This window comes from Helianthus annuus, chromosome 17 (assembly GCF_002127325.2).
Source record: "Helianthus annuus cultivar XRQ/B chromosome 17, HanXRQr2.0-SUNRISE, whole genome shotgun sequence".
NCBI lineage: Eukaryota > Viridiplantae > Streptophyta > Magnoliopsida > Asterales > Asteraceae > Helianthus > Helianthus annuus.
The window spans coordinates 1,533,237-1,556,563 of NC_035449.2; the positions used below are offsets into that span (position 1 = coordinate 1,533,237).

The following is a 23,327-nucleotide window of genomic DNA, read 5'->3' on the forward strand; positions in this document are numbered from 1 at the left end:
AACAACAGTCTTCAAAAACCAGATCTAAAAGCTCGGCGGATCTCCGGTGATGGGGACGACGGTTGCAATGTACGGGAACAAGTCCAGAATAATCTAATTCATACTTTTCTAAAATTCCAAAAATACCCCTCTGCTTTTTTACCTTTAAAATATCTAATTTGATCTCAGCCATTAGTTAACTTCATCCAAGGGTTCCTAGGGGGGTTCCCCGGTTCCCCACTTTTTTAGTGTTCCCCAATGAACCCCACACATTAGATATATTCATTAAAAAATATAAATATATATATATAAGAAAAAAATTCCAGGGGACACATTAGTCATAGTTTGACTTTGAAGTCAAACCTTTAAAGTTGTGCCGATTTTGTTACTAGTTCCTCACAAAAATATTTTCCCAGCTGTATTATGTTTGTAAGTTTATTGTGATCAAAAAGATTTTATTGATATTTCATGACCTTAGTATAATAAAGGAGTTGAATGTCTCTGTTTGACCTCAAAACGTCAAAATTACCATCTTTATAACTTCTAAAATTCACTTTGATTTGAATCTGAACCGGCTCTTAACAATCACTTGTCCTTAACACTAATCTTTTACCATCTGTAATAAATCAGAAATTGCATTCGAATAGTTAAAATCCCAGAATAGAGGTCCCTCAAGAAGAACAACTGTAATATATCAGTCAAATTCAAGAACGTTACCAGGAATTATCCTTCTGTTTTTTTTTTCAATGTGTGCCTCTTGAACTTGCGTAATTAAGAATGTCTTTTGCACCTCTACTTTCAGCCTTCAAGCCTCGGTCAGCTTGTAAATCTCATCCAAACCTTTAGGGTCAGTCCTCATGTATGTCCACCAATTTTCTACAAAAACAAATCAGGCACCAGACCGGTAAGTACAAGGCCTAGAAATAATCAACGATGACTAGGGGATGTTAGGTATTGCATGTAATTTTATTGATAATCGCTTTGATACACAATGCCAAAGACTACCTTAATTGACGTCTACGCTCAATCTACGATGTGTAAAACCGGCCAATGAGTCAAGTGCGATATGGTGCATCACTGTATCAGTATTACCTATTCCATGAGATAGTCTATATTGCATCTGTTTCTTCAGGAAAATGGTTGTGGCAATTGGAGGGGCCAATAGGCAGACCATATCTATCAGCCAAAGATGCAGACTCACCCTGAAACAAAATTGGACACAGTATAAAGGACCACAAGAAAATTATTCTATAATCCACTATTTAGAAAATAATTTACAACTTTATATATGTTAACCGCAATGTCATATAATGTCCACTACGACCCATATAGATATCAGATCTCTTACTTCTAAGAGTTATCTAAATGAAATTACAAAGACTAAACATGATAGATATACATATAAACCTTACATCTAAATGAAATTACTTCTAATACCCGTGGATTTGCAGCATGAAGACCATGAAGTGTAACATCCTAGCAAGAAATCACTCCTAAATACAAATCACATACATAATCATCAATTAAATTATTCAGAAAATCTGTAAAAGGTTCTAAAAATCAAACTTGAACTGTATCCTTCTTCTTCTAAACCTCTACTTTAGAAAGTATTAGGACGATGAGAATCTAATAAAGTGTTTAATAGAAAGGTTATTTAACATGTTAAATCATTTTAATGATATACTTAACAAATCTGTTGAAAATCAAATTGAAATAAAAGAATTTAACATGTTAAAACAATTTTTTTGTTTGAAAAAACTACGAATTATGAATATAAATCTAAAAATTATCATAATTATTTATATTCATGTTAATATAAATAAAACATACAAGTAAATATTAGATAGATGATACCTTATAGTGATATCAAAGTTGTACTAGCAGGTTTTCAGATCTGAAAACTTATAAGTTAATACTCCATAGATCTCAAACGAAATTGGTCGCGGCTAGGGTTCCGTAACAGTCTTCGGCGAGCAGATCTGAAAACCTGCAAATTATTACAACCTAGATCTTAGATACATGATGTACATAACATTATATGAATGTATAAGCTATCCGAACATTCGTAAAGCAAGGGAGTTAACGGATTTCTTTTTCAAAACATTAAACTTACAGTTTCTGATAAATCTCAGCCTGAAATAAACAAAATCGACGACGATTAGGGCTAAAAAGTGTTCTCCGGCGATCTAGACAATGGTTTCCGATGACCTAATCTGGCGACGGTGGTTAAAAGCTCTCAGATGTGTTCTCCGGCGACCTACTCCGGTGACGACGGTTGAGATCTACGTAATGCTCTCCACTCTCCAGGGACCTGATTCTAACTTTTCAAAAATTCCAAATATGCCCCTCCATGTTTTTTAAGCCTTCACAAATGTAATCTAATCTTAACCATTGATTAACTTAATCCAAGGGTTTCTAAGGGGGTTCCCCAGTTCCCCACTTTTTTTGTGTTCCCCATTGAACCTCACACTATATATATATAAGGATGAGAGAGAAGCTGCCATGGGGGGCCCACCAGCTTGCCCCGTCTCCGGCGTCACATATCCGACGGAAGTGCCGAGGACGGCCCCAAGGGGGCGGTGTGGGACGTGGCTAAAGGGGGGGGGGGGACGGCCCTCTGCCGATCCCCATACCCAAAGGCCTAACATCACCTTCATCTTCTTGTTTAACATGAAAATCTGATGTGACAGTTGACTAGACATGTTTACAAATGCATTGGTGATGGCACTTTCAACTTCTCTTTACTTTTCATTTTTAAATAAGAGTTAATAGCCAAAATGGTCCCTGAGGTTTGCTCACTTTTGCCACTTTAGGCCAAAATCCAAATTTTTTAAATCTGGGTCCCTGAGGTTTGCATTTTGTTGCCATTTTAGTCCAAATTTCAAAAAAAAGTCTAATTTTATCAGGATTTCTTACTGAATTTTGTCTTCTTCCTCATTTCTCATAAGAGCAACCTAGAGGTCGGCAATAGGAATGAAGACCTCTCTCAACCTCGTAATGACTCCATTCCAATTCCCTAACAAAGCTAGATGTGGTCAGATGTCGCCAATAGGTTCGGTTTGTTACAGCACCAATATGATACATGCACTCGGCATAGAAATCAACATGTGATTTACTTCCATCAAAAACGATACAATCAAAAACAGCTACCGACATCGATTTTGTTCGAACGACATCGATCGATTCAGATTGTCATGATACTATTACCGATATTCATTTATTGTTACAAATAGAGTTGCATAAACAAAAAAATAAAATATGAATTCAAACTCTTGATGAATAGGATCTCAAAATTTTTAAGGATCTATTTTATTAATATTTTATTTATCAATTAATTTGATTTGTAGTAATAAATAATAACTGATCAGATTTAAGTATTTGTTTTTTTAATTTTATTATTTGTTATTCAATTTTATTTTTTTAGAAATAACTGACGTACATTAAATTTTTTAAAATTTTAAACCTATTACATTTATTTTTTTTTAAATTCCATGTGATGATACGTTACTGTGGGCATTGGATCGGTATCGGTTCTGTTTGTTACAATACCAATACGATACATGCACTCGGTATAGAAATCAACTTGTAATTTACTTCCACCAAAAATGATACAATCAAACACTGGTACCGACACCGATTTTGTTCGAACGGTATCGATTGGTTCATATTGTCACGGTACCATTACCGATATTCATTTATTGTTTCAAACAGAGTTGTATAAACGAACAGTTTTTGAAATCGGAAACCATAAAAAACAAATATAAGTACTGGTACCGATGTTCGGTATGATACAGTAGCGATACGGTGTCATTTTATCTCAAGAAAACAATAAGAAAATGGTATTACCGAAACTGATGTTCGTTCAGCTCACTATGGTAGCGGCACGGTATCTGTTATCAAAACAGAAAACCATAAAATAAATACCGACACCGCTGTTATTCGGTTCTGTACGGTATGGTAGCAATACGATGTCAATTTATCGACAAAAAAAACAATAAAATAACTACACATACCGACACAGGTTGTTCAATCGGTTTCGGTTCGATACGATAGAAGCACCTTTCGCGAAGCCTGGAGAATCTAACTAGTTAATAAATATGCGTATATAGTGTATATATGTGTGGGCGCTTGGGGGGCAAAAGTGAAAGTGCATTAATTTTAACGTTATTTTACTAATTTCGTGAAAATAACATTAAAAGAGGGGATGGTTAATCATGCATCATGTGGTGACGTTGATAACCGAAAGACAAGGGAGTACATGCACAAATCGGCCTTTGTTTTAATTGCTGAGTGTTACGTGTCTTATGTCCAAGGTTTGATGCAAAACTACTATCGAGACGAGGGTCTCACTGGAAGCAGCCTCTCTATTTCTATGGAGTAGATGTAAGGCTATCTATATCATATGCTCCTCAGATCCTATGTTAACTTTGCTATTGGTGAGATTTACTGAGTATGATGATGAAGAAGAATAAATTTTGATTGTGATTTGTGACAAATAAGTATAACGGTAGCAAAATAAGGTGATTGGATTTTTAAGGGACCAAAGTCACAAGCCCAAACAAACAAATAATGGAATTGATGGATTTTTAAGGGACCAAAGTCACAAGCCCACATTAACCAACTATAAACATGAAATTGATCCATGTTATCTGCCCAAGCTCCATTGATTGTAGTTAACTACTGATAGGCCCAAGTAAACAAATACTCGCTTGATTGGTATGCTGTTTTGTATATATCTTTGGTGTGGAACATATTTGGCCTTCAAAAAAAAAGAAGAAAAAAAAAAAAAAACCAGCTCAAAGCCCAACATATATTATCTTACAGGGGTTTGCACGGTTTGATTCGATTCGGTTCGTTTCTTTTATGCAAAACTAAAATCAAAACCGAAATGTCGGTTTTAGTTTTTTTAAAACCGTTTGGTTTCGGTTTTTACACCGTTTCGGTTCGGTTTTTTGGTTATTTCAGTTTTTTGAACACAATTATGTAAGATTCAAAAAATAGAGAGTATAATTCAAAATTTAAAATCTTTCTCATATGTTTATATTTAACCTTTTTAATTGAGTGAATTTCAAGTTTTGTCCTTTATCTTTAGGCCACTTTGCAAGTTTTGTCCTTTATGTTTAAATTTGACGAGGTTTGTCCTTTATGTTTAAAAATCAAGCACGTTTTGTCCTTTATGCTTGATTTTTAAGGACGAAACGTGCTTGATATTTTAAACATAAAGGACAAAACGTGTTTGATTTTTAAACATAAAGGGTAAAATGTGCTTGATTTTTAAACATAAAGGACAAAACTCGTCAAATTTAAACATAAAGGACAAAACTTGCAAAGTGGCTTAAAGATAAAGGACAAAACTTGAAATTCACTCTTTTTAATTAATATTCTTCACTTAAACCCAGAGACATCTCCGAGAAATCTCGAAATAATTTAGGTCTCAGGCAAAATACTTAACATTCAAGAATAAAATTAATAATTTCTACTAGCATGAGCTAGACACTTAAACAACTTAAACTTAAACATAAAAATTTACAGACTAGGCCTACTATTTTAACTTATCGATTCGGTTCTGTTTTTTTCGATTATTGTAAATGGTTATCCGAAAACCGAACCGAAATTTCAGTTATTAAAAATACGAAAACCGAACCATCGATTTTTGTTTCGATTCGATTTTTTCATTTACATTTCGGTTATTTCGGTTTTCTCTTCACCCTAATTGAATATGATGTGGTGATTCGGATCTGCAAACTAAAACACTGAAGTCCTCTGATCGGAGTGAGGGTTTATCTCAATGTCAATTCATTTGGTCTCTCGATTCCTCCTCACATCTTCAATCCGACACAAAAACCCTAAATTTTCTTTCACAACACTTGCAGTTGACAAATACTGGATACATTTGGAAGAAAACAATGATCCAAACATCGAAAAAACCCTAACAAGAGTCGGTGCCAAATTAGACACTTCATGCGTAAAGGAGGTAATCAAAAGATGCAGTTCAACTTCCACCAATCAGTCTCACATATCCGGTCTAAGATTCTTCATATGGGCTGGTACTCAACGTGAGTATAAGCACACTTCATATATGTATAACATTGCTTGTAAATTATTCAGAATTAACCAAAACCCTAATGTGATTAGGGATGTTATTGAGGCTTATGGTTTTGATAACTGTGTATTGAATGTTAAAAGTTTCAAGATAGTTTTGAATTTATGTAAGGAAGCTAGGCTTGCAGATGAGGCTTTATGGGTGTTAAAGAAAATGAATGAGTTTAAGTGTAGACCGGATACGATTGCTTACAATGCGGTGATTAGGTTGTATTGTGAAACGGGTCGAATGGATGAGGCTTTAGGGTTAATGGAGGAGATGAGTTTGGTTAATCTTTATCCTGATATGGTGACATTTGTTTCGATGGTTAAAGGGTTTTGTGATTTGGGTAGGATAGAAGATGCTAGTAGGTTGTTTAAGGTTGTAAGCCAGCAAGGATGTTCGCCGAATGTCGTTGCGTATTCGGTACTTCTCGATGGGGTTTGTAGAGTTGGGAATTTGGAAAAAGGGTTGGACTTGTTGCAAGAGATGGAAAACCAAGGTGGAGTTTGTGCGCCGACGGTTGTTACGTATACAACTATGATCCGTCATTTCTGTGAAAAGGGTAGGTCAATGGAAGCGTTGACCGTTTTGGATCGGATGGAGGCTTGCGGTTGTGCGCCGAATAGGGTCACAATCAGTACGTTAATCAATGGTCTTTGCCAAGAGGATCAAGTGGAAGAAGCGTATAAAGTAATCGATAGATTGGTTGCCGTAGGGAGTGTTTCGAAAAGTGAATGTTATAGCTCACTTGTGGTGACATTATTAAGGGTTAATAAGTTTGAAGAGGGTGAAAAAGTATTTAGGAGGATGTTGATTAGTGATTTGAAGCCGGACGGGGTGGCTTGTAGTGAGTTGTTAAAGAGGTTGTGTTTAAAGGAAAAACGAGTGCTCGATGCTTTTGTGTTGTATAATGAAATTGCGAAATTAGAGTTTGCGACTTCTATTGATTCGGAGATTTATTCTATGATGATGAATGGACTTTGTACCGGAAGCCATTTGTTGGAAGCTTCAAAGCTTGCTAAGATGATGGTTCAGAAACGCGTCCAACTTAAAGCTCCTTACGTTCAAAATGTAGTTGAGTATTTAACGAATGCTGGAGAAACGGAACTAGTTTCTCATATATACAAGGCCAATGATGGTTGAGTAACTTTGATGCTTCTTGACTCGTGTTTGATTGTGTTCTTCAAGATATTAAGCTCTTCTCCATGTCGGATTCCATGTTTCGCTTTAAGAGAAACAAATTTTGTTTTGAAGTTGAAATGAACGATAAATGGCATGGTGACACGCAGCAGAATTGTTGTGTGCTGTCTTCAACAGAAATCATCTCTAGCTAAGAAGTTAAAACCTTCTATTTGGAAAGTAGTGATTTTGCATACTGTGTTGACGACTGCCGATATGTGTGTGTACAAGAAACATAGATGAAGGATGATTTTAATGTGCTAGTCCAATTCCGAGACACTAGCTTTATAAGAAAAACGTTAGATATCCTGTCTTACTGTCTTAGCATATGTTTCGATGTGTTTTTTGTGTGATTTATCTGGCTTTAAGGTTCTTGTCAGTTGTCTATATGTTTTTAGTTTAAGTTTGATGCAAAACTGGTTATGGTTTAAAGAAGCCAAACACACAAATATTAACACTCTCTTTTAACAATATATCGTATAATACCACCCGTTCGTTCATCTGGTGGCTGCAAAAGTATAAAATATAAATCGTCGAAAAACACACAAATACTAACATTCTTTTAACGATAAATCGTAGAACAAACGCCCAACATTAGTAAAGTATTCATCAAATATCACACAAAGTATCAGTAAACTGTCTATCAAGGGAAAAAAGGGTAAATGCACGGTACCCCTGACCGCGGGAGGGATCCCCCTCCCCAGTTTGCTACCCGACCAATCGCCCTGGCGGTGAATTCCCCAGTATGCTCAGGGTAAGAATCGAACTTGCGACCTCCCCCTTGCAGGTTTTAAGATGGATGTCGATTGCCACTGGTCGAACTTGCGACCTCCCCCTTGCAGGTTTTAAGATGGATGTCGGTGGCCACTGGGCTGACACCCAGTGGTTAAAAAACTCTCGACACTTGAGAACAAGGGGCGGCTCAAAATGAAAAGAAAGAGGGAGCCTGAGCGATATCAACATAAAATGAAAAGAAACAAGAAGGTAAAAAACTCTCGACACTTGAGAACAAGGGGCGGCTCAAAATGAAAAGAAAGAGGGAGCCTGAGCGATCGATTGTAGACACGTACCCGAATAATAGTCGCGTCGAATATTAAGTTTCACACATCACCATAAGTGTTTTCATATGTGCCATGTTTGAATCATATGTATCATTTGTGTCTAAATTGTCATCGGAAGGTTTTTAAACTACGGTAAATGACTCCAGAAAGGTAAATTTGAACCTACCTACATGGCTCTTTAGTTTCAATGCCACTCGGACTCGCGTAGATCAGTCATTTTGTAGACGGTAATGGTTGGATATAATTGTACACGATTATGAGTTGCGTATCAGGTGTGTTTTCGTGTACTTCCAATATACGTAAACAATGATAGCGAGTAAAAAATGGATCTGCCGCGTTTACAAAATAACTAGCCCAAGGATGTTGTTTTGCATATTTAGTTATCTGCCTGTTTATAAATATAGAAATGTACAAGTCTGTATAGCTGAAAGTACACACCAAGATGCAAACGATTCACTCGTATCATACCTCACTAAAACACACACACAACATATGGTATCAACACTCGACAGTGAAGACTATTTACATCATTGTGCAGAAAGGTGAGTATGCCTCATTTTGGAGGCTCGGAAGATGAAGCGAATGAAGCTCTAGGGTGCTTGCATTCTTGCTCCGGTGAAAGATTCTCGGGAGCAGCTCTCTTTGGTCTCAACTGCAAACAGAAATGGCAAATCATGAGAAGGGTAATCTCGTCCTTTTGCATCAGTTTGTGTATGTGTGTGCATAAATGCAGTAATGAGTCCGTCGTATACATGTGTTTTGAATAGGTGCATGCATCTATATTCTATAGAGATAAATACACAGACCGGAGGAGGGCAAACTAGTCTTTCTGAATAGGGCTGAAAACGAACCGAACGAACATGAACAAGACATTGTTCGTGTTCGTTTGTTAAGAAATATATGTGTTCGCGAACCGTTCATGAACGCTTATCGAACGAGATTTTATGTTCATGTTCGTTTGTTATGGAAATGAACTTGTTTGTGTTCGTTTGTTAATTTTAGGCAACGAAAAAAAACGAACGTTGACGAACACAAATGAAACAAACTAATGTTCATGAACACAAATGGAAACAAACGACCATAAACAATTGTTCATGAACAGAATATATAATACATCGACACTTATTAGATATTTAATTTGTCGAAATTTTGAAGTTTTTAAATAAATATAAAAACTAAAAACACTAATGAACTATCAAACACAAACGGACACATTACCGAACATTCACGAACATAAACGAACGAACACGACCTCTGTTCATGTTTGTTTATTTAACTAAACGAATGAAATTTCTTGTTCGTGTTCGTTTGTTTAATAAACGAACGAACACAAACGAACTTCCCACCGAACGGTTCACAAACTGTTCGCCGAACGTTTGGTTCGTTTACAGCCCTATTTCTGAATACTTATATGTATTAATAGACGTAAATACACAAACCCGACAAGAGCAAACTTGTCTTTTTGAGGCAAAAATAAGAAATGAGCTTTTGCAAGAACGAAGAATCTCACCTTCTCATCACCGCGCTGATAGAATTGCCTCAGCAATATGTTTTTGGCTTCCGAAGATATTACTGCAAAAACAGATTTAAATGAAAAAAAAACTTTCCAGGATTTAAATCCTATTTTACTAATAAACACCCAAAAGGGTCTGACTTTTAAAGTCATCACTCGTTTACTAATTTGCAAAAGTCAAAATTAAAACTTCCTTTCTATAAACTATACATAATTATTTATTGTTTTCGAGGCAAATAGCATAAACCACCACCCACTCAGGAATACACGCACACACAGAGGTAGCGATTTTAATCATTTGTACGTAGCCGAATTAGGTTATATTTTATCCCGAATAGGTACAACTAATATAAAGTTAGCTAAAAATGGAAACATGTCAAATGAATTGAAATGAAAGTTGCCCAGAGTGTATTGAAAATGCATAAAATCTCCTAAATTGATGAACCTTATCGTAATAGTATCATTTTTGTAATCGTATTTAATACGTTAATTAACCGAAAATTTAAAATAAAAAAAGAGAAAAAAAGCTATATAGCACCAAATAAAGTATGCAGTTCATGTGAAGACGAAAAATGGTAAAATAAGTTAAGTTACCTTGGTCGGGGGGTGGAAGAGTCCGTTCATGAGTTGGATGATAAGTAATTGGTGTCTTCTTCTAAAAAAAGTAAAAACATTGTTTTAATAATAAATTAAGAGAATTGTCATCATGAATCAAGTTCATATAGTCGAAGGAAACACTGGCAGGCTGATACCAACTTAACTAAATCCCAATTAACTGAAGTTAAACTTAACCGTTATCTAATGTAATAACATCCTGATGAAGTTATCTTTACCCTTATTTAATGTACCACTTAAACATATTGTTTTGTTGGATATGAAGCCTTATTCAGATTGTGCACGGGTTAAGACAGTCAGAACTTAGAAAAGTCGATTTTGACGCCTTATCTGTTTTTCTGTATAAATTTTCTGCTTATATATGTTGTCAACCTGGTTCACTGTACATAGTGCCAAATTCATTAAACAATTTGAAAATAAATAAAAGAGTTAAATGTCATTTTAGTCCCTGTGGTTTGGGCCAATTTGCCAGTTTAGTCCAAAGGTTTCATTTTTCGCATGTGGGTCCAAAAAGGTTTCACCGTTGCCATTTTAATCCATTGGGTTAACTTCATCCATTTTTTCTGTTAACAAGAAGGGCAATTCGGTCATTTTATATGTAATTCTGTTAATTAGAAGGGCAATTCGACCATATAAATGACCGAAGTGCCCTTCTCGTTAACAGAAAAAATGGATTAAGTTAACTGTTAACCTAGTGGACTAATATGTCAACGGTGAAACCTTTTTGAATCCACAGGCGAAAAATGAAACCTTTGGACTAAACTGGCAAAATGGCCCAAACCACAGGGACTAAAATGGCATTTAACTCTAAATAACAAGTTGGTTGCATCAAGAGTTCAAGACCAATCCTACCAAGAAAATGTTTTTAGGGCTGCAGCTACACTTACCAAACAAATAAATCATCTTCCTTGACTTATTAGGGGACTAGGGGTGGAATCACTAGTGATGGATTCCATCACTCCCACTATCCAATCAACTAATGCCATGTCATCAATCCAATTTCCATCACTAGTGATAGAAATGTAGGAGGGGTGGAATCACTAGTGATGGGGATTCCAATATACAAGTATTAATGCACAATGTACAAGTCATACCCTATAAAACTCAAAAGTTTAACGCGTGCTCAGGTTAACGCGTTTACATTTCCACGCGTTATGAATTGTGTGGCGGCGGTGTTGCGTTGTTTTTTAACGCGTTAAAATGGGTGATCACGGGGGTGCCCCGAGTCCTCTTAGTTGCTAATGTCATGAATATACTATTATGGAGACATCATAGTTATCAAAGGCGCTACTCGCTAGGCGCACTCAAGGCGCATAGGCCCTGCCTGGGGCCCAGGCGCAAAAATACGAGGGCCTAAGAAAAAAGCGCACTTCAATGAAAAAAATAAATAAATATATATTATGTATTAGAAAAATTATATTATTCTTCAAATAAATAAATGAAAACTATTATATAACATTTAATATCATCTAATTAGTACCAAAAGTTCTAAAATACTCGAGATTCAAATGTAATTCCAAAACTTGAATAACAAGTTCAAAGTAAAGTACCAAAAGTTCAAAATATAAAAACCAAAAGTTCAAAAAGTAATCTATGTTGTCAAGGGTGTGAGGTGCGTGCCTAGGCGCAGTAAGTGGACCGCGACCGATGAGGCGCAATTTCCAGCCAAATTCCGGCTAAAAGTCGGCTAAAACGCCTAAACATCCTAAGCGAGCCATAAACAAGTCCTAAACAACCCTAAAACATCCTAAAGTAGCCCTAAACAAGCCTCAAAGATCTCTAAAACCCCTAAAAAATATATTTTATACTATGCGGCTTATTTAAAATAAAGCCCTTGTTTTTTAAGCGCCTAGGCCCCGAGCTAAGCCTATGCACTGTACGCCTAGGCGCTTTGACAACATAGAATGTAATGTAATACATGGTAAAGGTTCAACTGATCATTGTTCTTCATCAGTCATCAATACCATCCTAGGTGTCGTCAACTTCAAGAAGCGATGGCCTAGGAACTAGAAGCGGATTTAAGGGGCCTCGCCTGGAAAACGAGCCAACGAGCAAGAAGCAAGGGCTTTTAATAACTATGGGAACGTAGAATATGTAACGTATAAGTATAATATAACCATAGATATATTACTCCAAGATATTAACATTCATATTTGATACATCTAATCTTGCACAAGTGAAGCTTCATACACATGAATAGAAGACAAGGCAACATAACCAGATGAAGTGCATCAGCAGCACATGTGATATTACTATATAGTATTAATTCATAAAAGTCGGTGGAATACTATACTTTCAAAGTGTTGGGAGATGGCCACAATAGTTTCTCTAATTTTACAACTTTAGTCCTTCAACAAAAAGGCAGGACAGTGAATGTGTTGTCTTGTGCCAATAACTCGTATTCGAGCAGGAACTGTTCGTAGAGGTTAACAAATAACGCAAAACCGACATTGACGGTAATAATGGTTGTCTCCGGCGATGGCGGTGGCTGTTTGTCACGAAAGTTTTATATAGAAGAGAGGGGGAGCCATTAACAATCGAGTAGAAACCTACATGGCTGGAGGTCATTGAACTACTGTTGGTGGAGATGTGGTGCTCGCCGTTTTCCGTCGCCGGAGATGCAGTGGTAGTGTTGAGAGAGAGGGAGAAAAAGATAGAGGTAGTTGAGATTCTGAAACAAATTTGAAAATAAGAATTGGATTGCGGACATGAGCAACTTTTATAAATTGGATGAAATCCATTTCTGACAACAATAACATTATTATGGATCATGATATTCACACATCCATCCTTATTTCCGTACTCCCAAAGCTCCGCGCTTTGGCCAAAGCGTGACATTTAGGGTTCTTTTTCAGACAAAAGGTGATGTGAGCTGATTTGACTTTGATACAAGGTTTGATTCGATACGATGTTGATATTCTTTTGGTCATCTCACGATTTTATTTTTTGTTTTTCCTTTTTTGGTTGCTATAACGAGCGTTGATACTATAACACAACAAGATGAAGCGATACCAATCAAATTCCTATTGCGTAGTATGGGGAATCTACGCGCCATTTTCATACCACTAGTTATTATTATTACAATACAATCTTGAAAGAAGTTGAACTTTTTTTTCAATATTATACAGAAATTATATACCAACAAATATAAAAGCAAGCATGCATAACTAAAAGGAATGTAATTCCTATACTCAAATATTCCTAATTCTGCATTGCAATGGATGATTAACCCTAAAATCATTCCAAATGAACAATCTGAAATAGGTTACATTGAATTAAGAAGGAGAAAGGAAACCCTAAATAAATAAATAGTGATGGATGAGCTTACGGAAGGGGCAGAAGGATCGTTGGGGCGAAGTTGGCTGAAGTTGTGGGGGTCGAAAGAAGGCCAATTACCAACATCCCACGACGACCCCATTCAGCCCCGGTGATTATAATCGCAGCAGATCGGAAGATGGATTGATGATGTGCATACGCATACGAATTCTGTATCCACACGGTTACTTTGGCCTATTTATTTATTTATTTACTAGTCCCTCCCCTCATGCCACCAAATTTCATCCACCTTTTTCATTCATTAGGGGTGTTTGGTTGAATATTATTGTTGGAATATTTATTAAGAAATGAAAACGTGTATTATTCAGTGGCGGGACCCGAACGTTAACTCAGGGGTGTCCCGAATTTTTTTTCACCATGCAACGGTTGCGGTTGCAACTGGTAAAAGCAAAGCTAGCTTCACTACCCGATAAACTAAAGGACAAGAACTATATTGCCTGTTCTTGTTTGGATGAGCACTGATCAGCGTCTGGCCCCTGCACTCAGGTCGACGTTTCGTTTCCTTCCAACACTCCACTGCCACGCTTTGAAACTTCAAAAAGGTTATTAACTTATTTTGTATTTTGGGTTAACATATAAACTGTTTTGGGCTTATTATTAACATATAAATTGTTTTGGGCTAACAATAGATTCAGGCTTTAATAATAAGATAAGGGTTGGGTCATTATTATATATAGAGTAAATTACAAGTTTTGTCATTTATCTTTACATCAAATTTCAGGCGTTATCCTTTAGCCAAAAAGTTGACAGGCGGTGTCCTTTACGTTTCAGAATCTTACAAGTTTTGTCCTTTAAGCCAAACTAGGTTAGAATTCTCAGTTAAAATACCTCATGTGCAAGGCACATGAGGGTAAAATGGTCATTCCCTCTTAAATCATTTAATTCCTCATTTATATCGCACACCAACCACCAACACAAAATCATCTCTCTGCAGAGCATCAAATTAGGGTTTCTTCAACACAAAATCACTCACAACTTTCCTCATCTCATCAACCGCAACCGCCACCGCCTCTTCCTCCTCCCTAATCGCAAACTTGGCGTTCCGCACCAACTCTTCAATTTCATTCCCCAACTTATCCACCAACACCTTAATATTATCCAAATCCTTGATCACAATCCGATTCCCAACCCGCATTGAACTAATCGTCTCCCTCTGCGCTTTCAACTCGTTCTCATACTTCTTCCACAACGAATTCACCCATTTCCCCATCGAACTCAACGGCACAGCATCGACAGCGAGTGAGTTGATGACGCAGGTGGTGCGATAGTGGAGGGATGAGTCGAAGGACTGGATGTCGGGATCTGAGCGGCATGCGTGCTCGTATGAGGTTAGATCTGATGGGGAGATTGAGGGTGTGTGTGATGAGGAGGGTTGGTGGTGGTGGGTGCTGGATGAGGTGCTACATATTGATGGAGTGTGTAAAAACCGGGTGCTAAAGTGTATTATAACAAGTGTTTTATTGTCGTGAACTTGATTATATATGTCGAATTGGTATCTACGAGCGTTTGTGGTGTTACAGGTTAATCGAGTTAAACCGACAAAGTTAGAGCGTTCAAGGATGATGAACAAAGTCATTCGTGATGATCGGGCGTTGATTCGGATCAAGTTAGAGTTCGGGAATTCAAGAAATACGAAGACACAAAGTCGAGAGGCCAATTATGAAAACTGATGGAAGTTATATGATGAGTGTGTGATGGTTGCATGATTCACCCATATTCAATCACGTGCACATGTAGAGTTGTTGAAAGAATGATAATCATGTGGGGGTCTTGGCTTTTGAATATGATATCACCTCATCATTAATATATGAAGATTGTAAAGAAAAGGGGATCACTTTGGCAGCCTATGTCACGTGAACAAGGATTGAAGAGTGCAGCCACCATATAAACAAAAGTCAACAACTACATAATCCTTTCATCACATAGGGGGCGACACATCTACAAGACACGTGCAGAGCACGACTTTTATTTTTTGAAGATATATTGGCACATGGGCCGAACTAAGGATTTGGCAACCATAATTGGACTTCCCTTTTGGGCCGCATAGTGGACGAATTCGAGAGGGAGTTACGTGGATCAGGGCAGCCGTGATTAAAGGGGGTAACATCACAAAATCATAATCTTCGACGGCAGACAGAAGGTTTTCAACCATGGCGAAGATCAATCAACCGAGATGAGCGGCTAAATCTCTGGTGGACATTCTGGGTGAATGATTGTGTAAGACACTACTGATTTGGTTTATTGTTTTATGTATTGAGTTCGGATTGTAACCGTGTGACAGACGGTCTTTACTTGCGTTTTTATAATTCGTTTGACAAACGAATCCTGTGTTAGACAGAGACATAAATACGTTTAAATCCGATTATACTTTGTTGGTTGAATAATTATTGATTGCATGAATAGTTGATAATTATATCGTTTAACCAATAGTATCCAATATGACAATCAGCTAAGTTATTAGTTAACCACACAATCTGAATCCCGGAGTGATCACCTTTTCTCATCATTGTTTATTACACTCACTCTTTTTCTTAATTTTTATTTGTTACTTTAGATAATTCTTATAATCAATCACACCGATTTTCCAATTCAGTAGTAATTAATTAATACTTTTCATTCGACACTTTCCACAATCCTCCTCTGGTTCGATATCCGACTTACTCTAGCTACTAGTTTATTTCGGTTTTTGCATGTCCATAACGACAGACATCAAAATGGCGCCGTTGCCGGGGAGGCGTGCGCAAAGTGTTTAGTGTTAAGTTTTAGTTTAAAAAAAATAAAAAAAAATTAAAATAAAAATCCAAAAATAGTGTCAGTTTTGTTTTGTTTTGTTTTGTTTTGTTCAGATTTATGCGCGGTGCCTGTGTTTTTGTGTTTGTGCAGGATGACAGATCTTACAATATTCTGCAGCTCTCTTAGATGCATTTTGTGCAGGGAACCACTTCACCCGTGTATCGGTTGCCACGAGGCCCGATTTAGACGGGAAAAAGCAAAATTGAAAGAACCACTGATGCCTTGTTATGATAATCCTTCCCCTCTACCATATTTCTATGATTCTGATACAACGGTGGAGGATGGTTATTACTCTGATGGATGGGATCGGGACGAGGATGCTTATTATGAGACAAGGACGGATGGACGATGTTTCTGTTGCGGTCGTTATCATACTTCTTATTATGATGATGTGTGCGCGGTGTATTTGGAAAATCCAGAGTATTGGAATAAAAAAATGATGGATGCGTACATCTCAACACCGTGTCAAGGATACCGACAGTATCATCCCGAGGAATATTCTGAGCCCGAGGGTGACTATACTTATCAGACCGAGGAGGAGAAAAAACTTGCTACTTTGGAAGTGACTTTGTTCAAACTCGAGCAGTATTTATCAGCACCCAACCTTTCCGATGAAGATCGAATCAGCTGTTTAGTTTCTAAGTGTCAGAGTTTAAAAATGAAGATAGAAATAGAACAACGCCTTTCACCATTACCTGTTGATATTGGAGATTATTCTCACATAGAGGATGAGGTTGTGGAGGATAATACCACACCAATGAATCCTTTATCTGATGAAGAGTCAATAGTGGATCAGATGGTGTGTGAGGACGATAAGGAGGCAGAGCAGTCTGATGAGATGAATGTGTGTACCGAACCTCTCCCCATATCAGTCATTCAAATTAATAAGTGTGGGGAAGAGGGTTCGAGGAAGAAGATGAGAAGGGTGAAACAACAAGACATCAGGGTATATTGCATGAAGTGGATTAGCGAAACCCGCAGGTGCAGTCTAAACATGCCAGTTATACTGACAAACCTATGGAGATGGCATGTAAATTTCCGGGCATTCGTTGGAAATGTTTTGGGTAAGTGTGCATTGAGACCATCGTAACGCATATCAGGTACGGTCTGGCTGAAGACCTTTAAACTTAGCGCTCTCGGGAGGCAGCCCGAGGATGTAGAGTTTGTACTTTGTTTTGTTTTGTTTTGGTGTGTTTGTGTTTTGACAGGTTTCTACGTTCCATCTTCACGGATGCAATGAATCAAGTGTGGGGATGTTTGGCAACATCCCCGGTGAGATCTCAAAGAATCCATGAGGGGCGTATGTTCCGGTTAGATTGCAACAGTTACACCGCCACAGACACTCACTTGTTTTCTGATCAGGTGCATGTGTTTATCTATCTTGTGTTTTATTTGTTTTCGTGTATTTGGTGGTGTGAAATTTTTGTGTTAGGAGTGGTTTTTGTTTGTGAGTCGAGTGTTCGTTAGCCGTTCATGGTTTGTGGGTGGTATCTCTCGAGTTTAGATTATAAATTGCACCATACATTGGGGACAATGTATCCCAAGTGTGGGGATGCGGTAACTCGAGAGAGGGTTGGTAGGATTGATGATCTTAAATGCTTGAATTGGTTGAAATTGGGAAAAATTGAAAATTTTTGAAAATTTTTGTGTCTCAAGTATGCTTGAACTACATGAAAACCGACATTTTCAATCGCTAAAGAGTTCCTACTGATATTAAAGCTAACTTAGATCTCTAGTCATGGTTGTCCCTTTAAGTTTCATGAGAGTATTTCTGACAAGTTTTAGAGAACAGTGAGAAGAGATGCCTAACTAGGGGTAACATGCTTTAGGAATTACACATGCTACGTGTCGGCAACCCATATTCCTTTTGTTCGGTGAGATATTTGAGCCTACTTAGTTGTTAGTTGATTTGCAATAAATGTTCATTTGTTGAGAGTAGGCCATATGTTGCTTTGTGTTAGAACTTGTGTGGTTTGATACATGCTGAGACTGTGGATTTGACATGTGCACATAAATGATAAAGGCATTAGGATCTCGTCCATTGTGTTATTTGTTGATTGTTTATCCACCCACCTTAGTTAACCATGTTGAGCCTTTCACCTTTCGTTTGTTACACCTCGTTTGACCCGTTTGATTACCAACCATGAATTACAATTGTGTGTTAGATATCTGAAAAAAAAAAGAAAGAAAAAGAAACACAAAAAAAAAAAAAATCATTGTTATGTTCGTGTTAAATAAATGGGTCGAAAATCACCCGATGTGTTAGTATCATTGTGAATAAGTTGTCATGGTTTGGTATGTTCTTTTGTGTTCGCCATATAAATATAAAAAGCCAAAAATATATCCTTACCTTTTACCCTTAAAACCCAAACCCGAAAAGTCCTTTTGATATGTGTTATGTTATTTGATACATTGGAGGTATGATTGCTATACAAGCTTATGATTACAAAGTAGCATATTTGGTTTTGAGCGATACATATGCTAGCAGATTACACGCTAGTCTTGATAAAACCGAGAGGAGTGATTATTGTGAGGGGCGTGTGGCATGTGTGTAGTATCATAAGCATGTTAGTTTTAGTTAAGCAAGTCTTAAGTTTTTGTAAATGCACATCACTTATTTGTCAGATTGTCAATCTCGATTGTGTCAGTCTATGGGACGGGTATGACTTGGGATCTTAGATTGTAAATTCGGTAAAGGATTCAATGGTGATTCGTTAATAAGGCGAGTAATGTTCGTAATGGTTGCTTGAGGACAATCAATGATAAGTGTGGGGATGTGATGGAGTGTGTAAAAACCGGGTGCTAAAGTGTATTATAACAAGTGTTTTATTGTCGTGAACTTGATTATATATGTCGAATTGGTATCTACGAGCGTTTGTGGTGTTACAGGTTAATCGGGTTAAACCGACAAAGTTAGAGCGTTCAAGGATGATGAACAAAGTCATTCGTGATGATCGGGCGTTGATTCGGATCAAGTTAGAGTTCGGGAATTCAAGAAATACGAAGACACAAAGTCGAGAGGCCAATTATGAAAACTGATGGAAGTTATATGATGAGTGTGTGATGGTTGCATGATTCACCCATATTCAATCACGTGCACATGTAGAGTTGTTGAAAGAATGATAATCACGTGGGGGTCTTGGCTTTTGAATATGATATCACCTCATCATTAATATATGAAGATTGTAAAGAAAAGGGGATCACTTTGGCAGCCTATGTCACGTGAACAAGGATTGAAGAGTGCAGCCACCATATAAACAAAAGTCAACAACTACATAATCCTTTCATCACATAGGGGGCGGCACATCTACAAGACACGTGCAGAGCACGACTTTTATTTCTTGAAGATATATTGGCACATGGGCCGAACTAAGGATTTGGCAACCATAATTGGACTTCCCTTTTGGGCCGCATAGTGGACGAATTCGAGAGGGAGTCACGTGGATCAGGGCAGCCGTGATTAAAGGGGGTAACATCACAAAATCATAATCTTCGACGGCAGACAGAAGGTTTTCAACCATGGCGAAGATCAATCAACCGAGATGAGCGGCTAAATCTCTGGTGGACATTCTGGGTGAATGATTGTGTAAGACACTACTGATTTGGTTTATTGTTTTATGTATTGAGTTCGGATTGTAACCGTGTGACAGACGGTCTTTACTTGCGTTTTTATAATTCGTTTGACAAACGAATCCTGTGTTAGACAGAGACATAAATACGTTTAAATCCGATTATACTTTGTTGGTTGAATAATTATTAATTGCATGAATAGTTGATAATTATATCTTTTAACCAATAGTATCCAATATGACAATCAGCTAAGTTATTAGTTAATCACACAATCTGAATCCCGGAGTGATCACCTTTTCTCATCATTGTTTATTACACTCACTCTTTTTCTTAATTTTTATTTGTTACTTTAGATAATTCTTATAATCAATCACACCGATTTTCCAATTCAGTAGTAATTAATTAATACTTTTCATTCGACACTTTCCACAATCCTCCTCTGGTTCGATATCCGACTTACTCTAGCTACTAGTTTATTTCGGTTTTTGCATGTCCATAACGACAGACATCACATATGCAACCCATCGGTGGGTGAAATTGAAGGGGAAGATTGGGGGATGAGAAGTGGGGGGATCTGCAGTGCTTTGGGGTTGAATCTGTGGTCAACTGTGTGTGGTGTTGAATTGTGTTTGATTGTGACGGTGGAAGGTGTGTAGAAGCAACGGTGTTTTGATTGGGTCAATTACGAATTTGCTTCAATAGTCTATGCAAGAAATTAGAAATGTGTCTTCTTTGACTTCGTATATCTGGTCTGAAAAACACCAAAAATCTTGTTTAAGAATATGATGTCATGGGTAGAAATTACAAGTGCATAGACTATTGAAGAAAGAGTTTAGGTTTATAATCTTTCTCTCAGGTGTTTAGATTTGTAGTGATGATTCATTTAATTTTTTGGGGTTTTGAGGATTATTAGTTTTGGGGATTTTTGGTTGGTTAGTTGATTTGAAGATGGTGATTGTAGATGATGAGGGGTGGTAGTGGTGGCGGTGAAGGCTGGTTGTGGTGGTGGTGGTGGAGGTGGTGGTGGTGGTGGATGATGGTGATAGGTGATTGCTAATTTCAGAAATATATATATATATATATATATATATATATATATATATATATATGGTTATAAAAGTAATATTTTAAATTATTTTGTTTTATTTTTATATAATAGTCCCTTGATATAATTTATCTTACACAATAGTCCTTGGGAGGTGAAATTACAATACTACCCTCATGTGCCTTGCACATGACTAGATTTAACCAAAAAATTTAACTGGGTTTAGCCTAAAGGACAAAACGTGCAAGATTTTGAAAGGTAAAGGACACCGCCTGTAAACTTTTGCGCTAAAGGACAGCGTCTGCAATTTGGTATAAACATAAAGGACAAAACTTGTAATTTACTCTTATATATATTACTTTTAATTAGTGCTGTGCAACGGTTCAGAACCGGACCGAACCGAACCGAACCAGAACCAAACCGAAACCGTTAATTGCTAAATTTAAGAACCGGAACCGAACCGTATTATAACGGTTCCGGTTCGGTTCCGAACCGGTTAAACGGTTCTCGTGTAAACGGTTCTCGCGGGAACCGGTTGACAATTAAATCGTAAAATTAACAATTCAATAAAAACAAATCAAACCATTTAAAACATTAAGTAAGAGTTGCAACATTTAAAGTTCAAACCAACCAAAATAAAAGTAGCAAAACAACAATAAAAAATTTCAAGCCATAAAACAAACTCTAAATAAAACTATTACAACTATCGTGTTAACAATTAAAACAAACATCTTTAAACTTCATTCGATCTTCATCCTCTCAATTTTCTCATAAACATCTAAATGAAACCAAGTGTTAGCAATTAAAAAAATAAACAAATAGTGCATCTACTCTATTTGGTTCACGTGAATAGATTGATCAGTAATGCATCTACTGTATTTACCAAGCGATACACTATTTATATACACGTTTACAATTTGATCAACATTGATTTGATTATTTTTGTTCTATTTTTAATTTTCACATACAGAAAACTATAGGTATCAGAAAGCAAACATCTAGAAAGAAAATATATAGAATCACAAAAAAAGGTCATGTAGAATAGTGTATGTGATGATGGAGATGAACTTGTATGATAGCAATTAGGGCTAGGGTTGAGAGATGGAGAAGAATTAGAAGATGAAATATGAGATTGTGGAATGAATATAAGAGGAGGGAATAAGATTTAGGATTGTCGTATGATGTTGAAAAGCCCATTAATAAAATAGGGTTTCAAATATTTATAATCCTAACTGGTTCTAGCGGTTCTTTAAATGGAACCGTGGTTTTAACCGGAACCGAATCAGGAACCGTTTTTACCCAAATTTAAGAACTGGAACCGGACCCTATATACAAAAATACGGTTTGGATCTAGCGGTTCCGGTTCGGTTCCCCGGTTCTGGCGGTTCTGAACCGTATAATGCTCACCCCTACTTTTAATTAATGAACGACACATTATTTTAGTTAATGAAATGTAATGTGCTACAGGATCTAATCGACACCGTCCATTTCATTTTAAATGAAGTTTGACTATATTCACTGCTTTAACTTTTTGCTTTTTCATTCATAATCTCAATAAACTTCATCTTCTTAAGCCATCCGTCAATGTTTTCAGAACCGGACCGGACAGTGAACCGGTCGGACCGGTTGAACCGGATTTAATAACCGGGCGATGTCAGAAATAATATAAGTATATAATTGCATGTATACAAGTTTAAACATTAATAATCTTAAATACTAAAATCATATTTAGATAAAAATCAGGTGAGTAATAAACAAAGTAAATAAAATATACATAAAAACAATCTGACTTTGATTTGTTTTTTTTTTCATTTTGCTGTTTTCAATGTTTTTAGTGGACGTGAACCAAAATTTCAATTGGATTTTTATTTTGCTATTTCCAATATGCTTTACTTTCTTTTAGTAAAAAAGCTTTACTTTCTTATAGTAAAAAAATTGAAGTTCAGTTCTGTTCTCGCAAATGAGACTTCCGACTTCCTACACTTCAGCCATATCTCCAGGCTCCAGCTCCTTCTTCGATCACCACTACCGGCAGTGGCTGAAACTGTGCAACTGCAATTCCTCTTATCTCTCTCTCCCTCCCTCCTACTCTCTTTCTCATGTACCTCCAACTAATAGAAACAGCAAGATCTGGTCGGACCGCCGGCGACC

The 23,327-nt window shown here is 37.0% G+C and overlaps 3 protein-coding genes and 1 long non-coding RNA gene across 5 annotated transcripts; 1 reads left to right on the forward strand and 3 right to left on the reverse strand.

Annotated features, from left to right (window-relative positions):
• Positions 1–396: 396 nt before the first annotated feature.
• On the reverse strand, positions 397–2,025 carry LOC110921633. 2 transcript variants are annotated; one of them, XR_004886047.1, is made up of 5 exons: positions 1,834–2,025; positions 1,392–1,472; positions 1,072–1,181; positions 697–855; positions 397–595 (listed from the first exon to the last, which is right to left on the reverse strand). It is a non-coding gene; the product is annotated as an uncharacterized LOC110921633 (long non-coding RNA). The 2 variants fall into 2 exon arrangements; XR_002582522.2 differs by lacking the exon at positions 397–595 and having other exon boundaries at positions 827–855; positions 985–1,181.
• A 3,684-nt stretch (positions 2,026–5,709) lies between these two features.
• On the forward strand, positions 5,710–7,622 carry LOC110921980 (pentatricopeptide repeat-containing protein At5g47360). Its single transcript, XM_022166302.2, has one exon. The coding sequence runs from the start codon at positions 5,768–5,770 to the stop codon at positions 7,205–7,207; it is 1,440 nt and encodes a 479-aa protein (XP_022021994.1). The 5' UTR covers positions 5,710–5,767; the 3' UTR covers positions 7,208–7,622.
• Positions 7,623–8,618: 996 nt separating this feature from the next.
• Positions 8,619–13,987, reverse strand: LOC118489063 (DET1- and DDB1-associated protein 1-like). Its single transcript, XM_035986599.1, has 4 exons — positions 13,761–13,987; positions 10,412–10,472; positions 9,815–9,876; positions 8,619–8,956 (listed from the first exon to the last, which is right to left on the reverse strand). Exons 1-4 carry the CDS (start codon positions 13,848–13,850, stop codon positions 8,858–8,860), a joined length of 312 nt encoding a protein of 103 aa, XP_035842492.1. The 5' UTR covers positions 13,851–13,987; the 3' UTR covers positions 8,619–8,857.
• Positions 13,988–14,711: 724 nt separating this feature from the next.
• LOC118489218 (UPF0496 protein At2g18630-like) lies at positions 14,712–15,344 on the reverse strand. Its single transcript, XM_035986919.1, has one exon. It carries the CDS (start codon positions 15,342–15,344, stop codon positions 14,712–14,714), a length of 633 nt encoding a protein of 210 aa, XP_035842812.1.
• Positions 15,345–23,327: the final 7,983 nt, after the last annotated feature.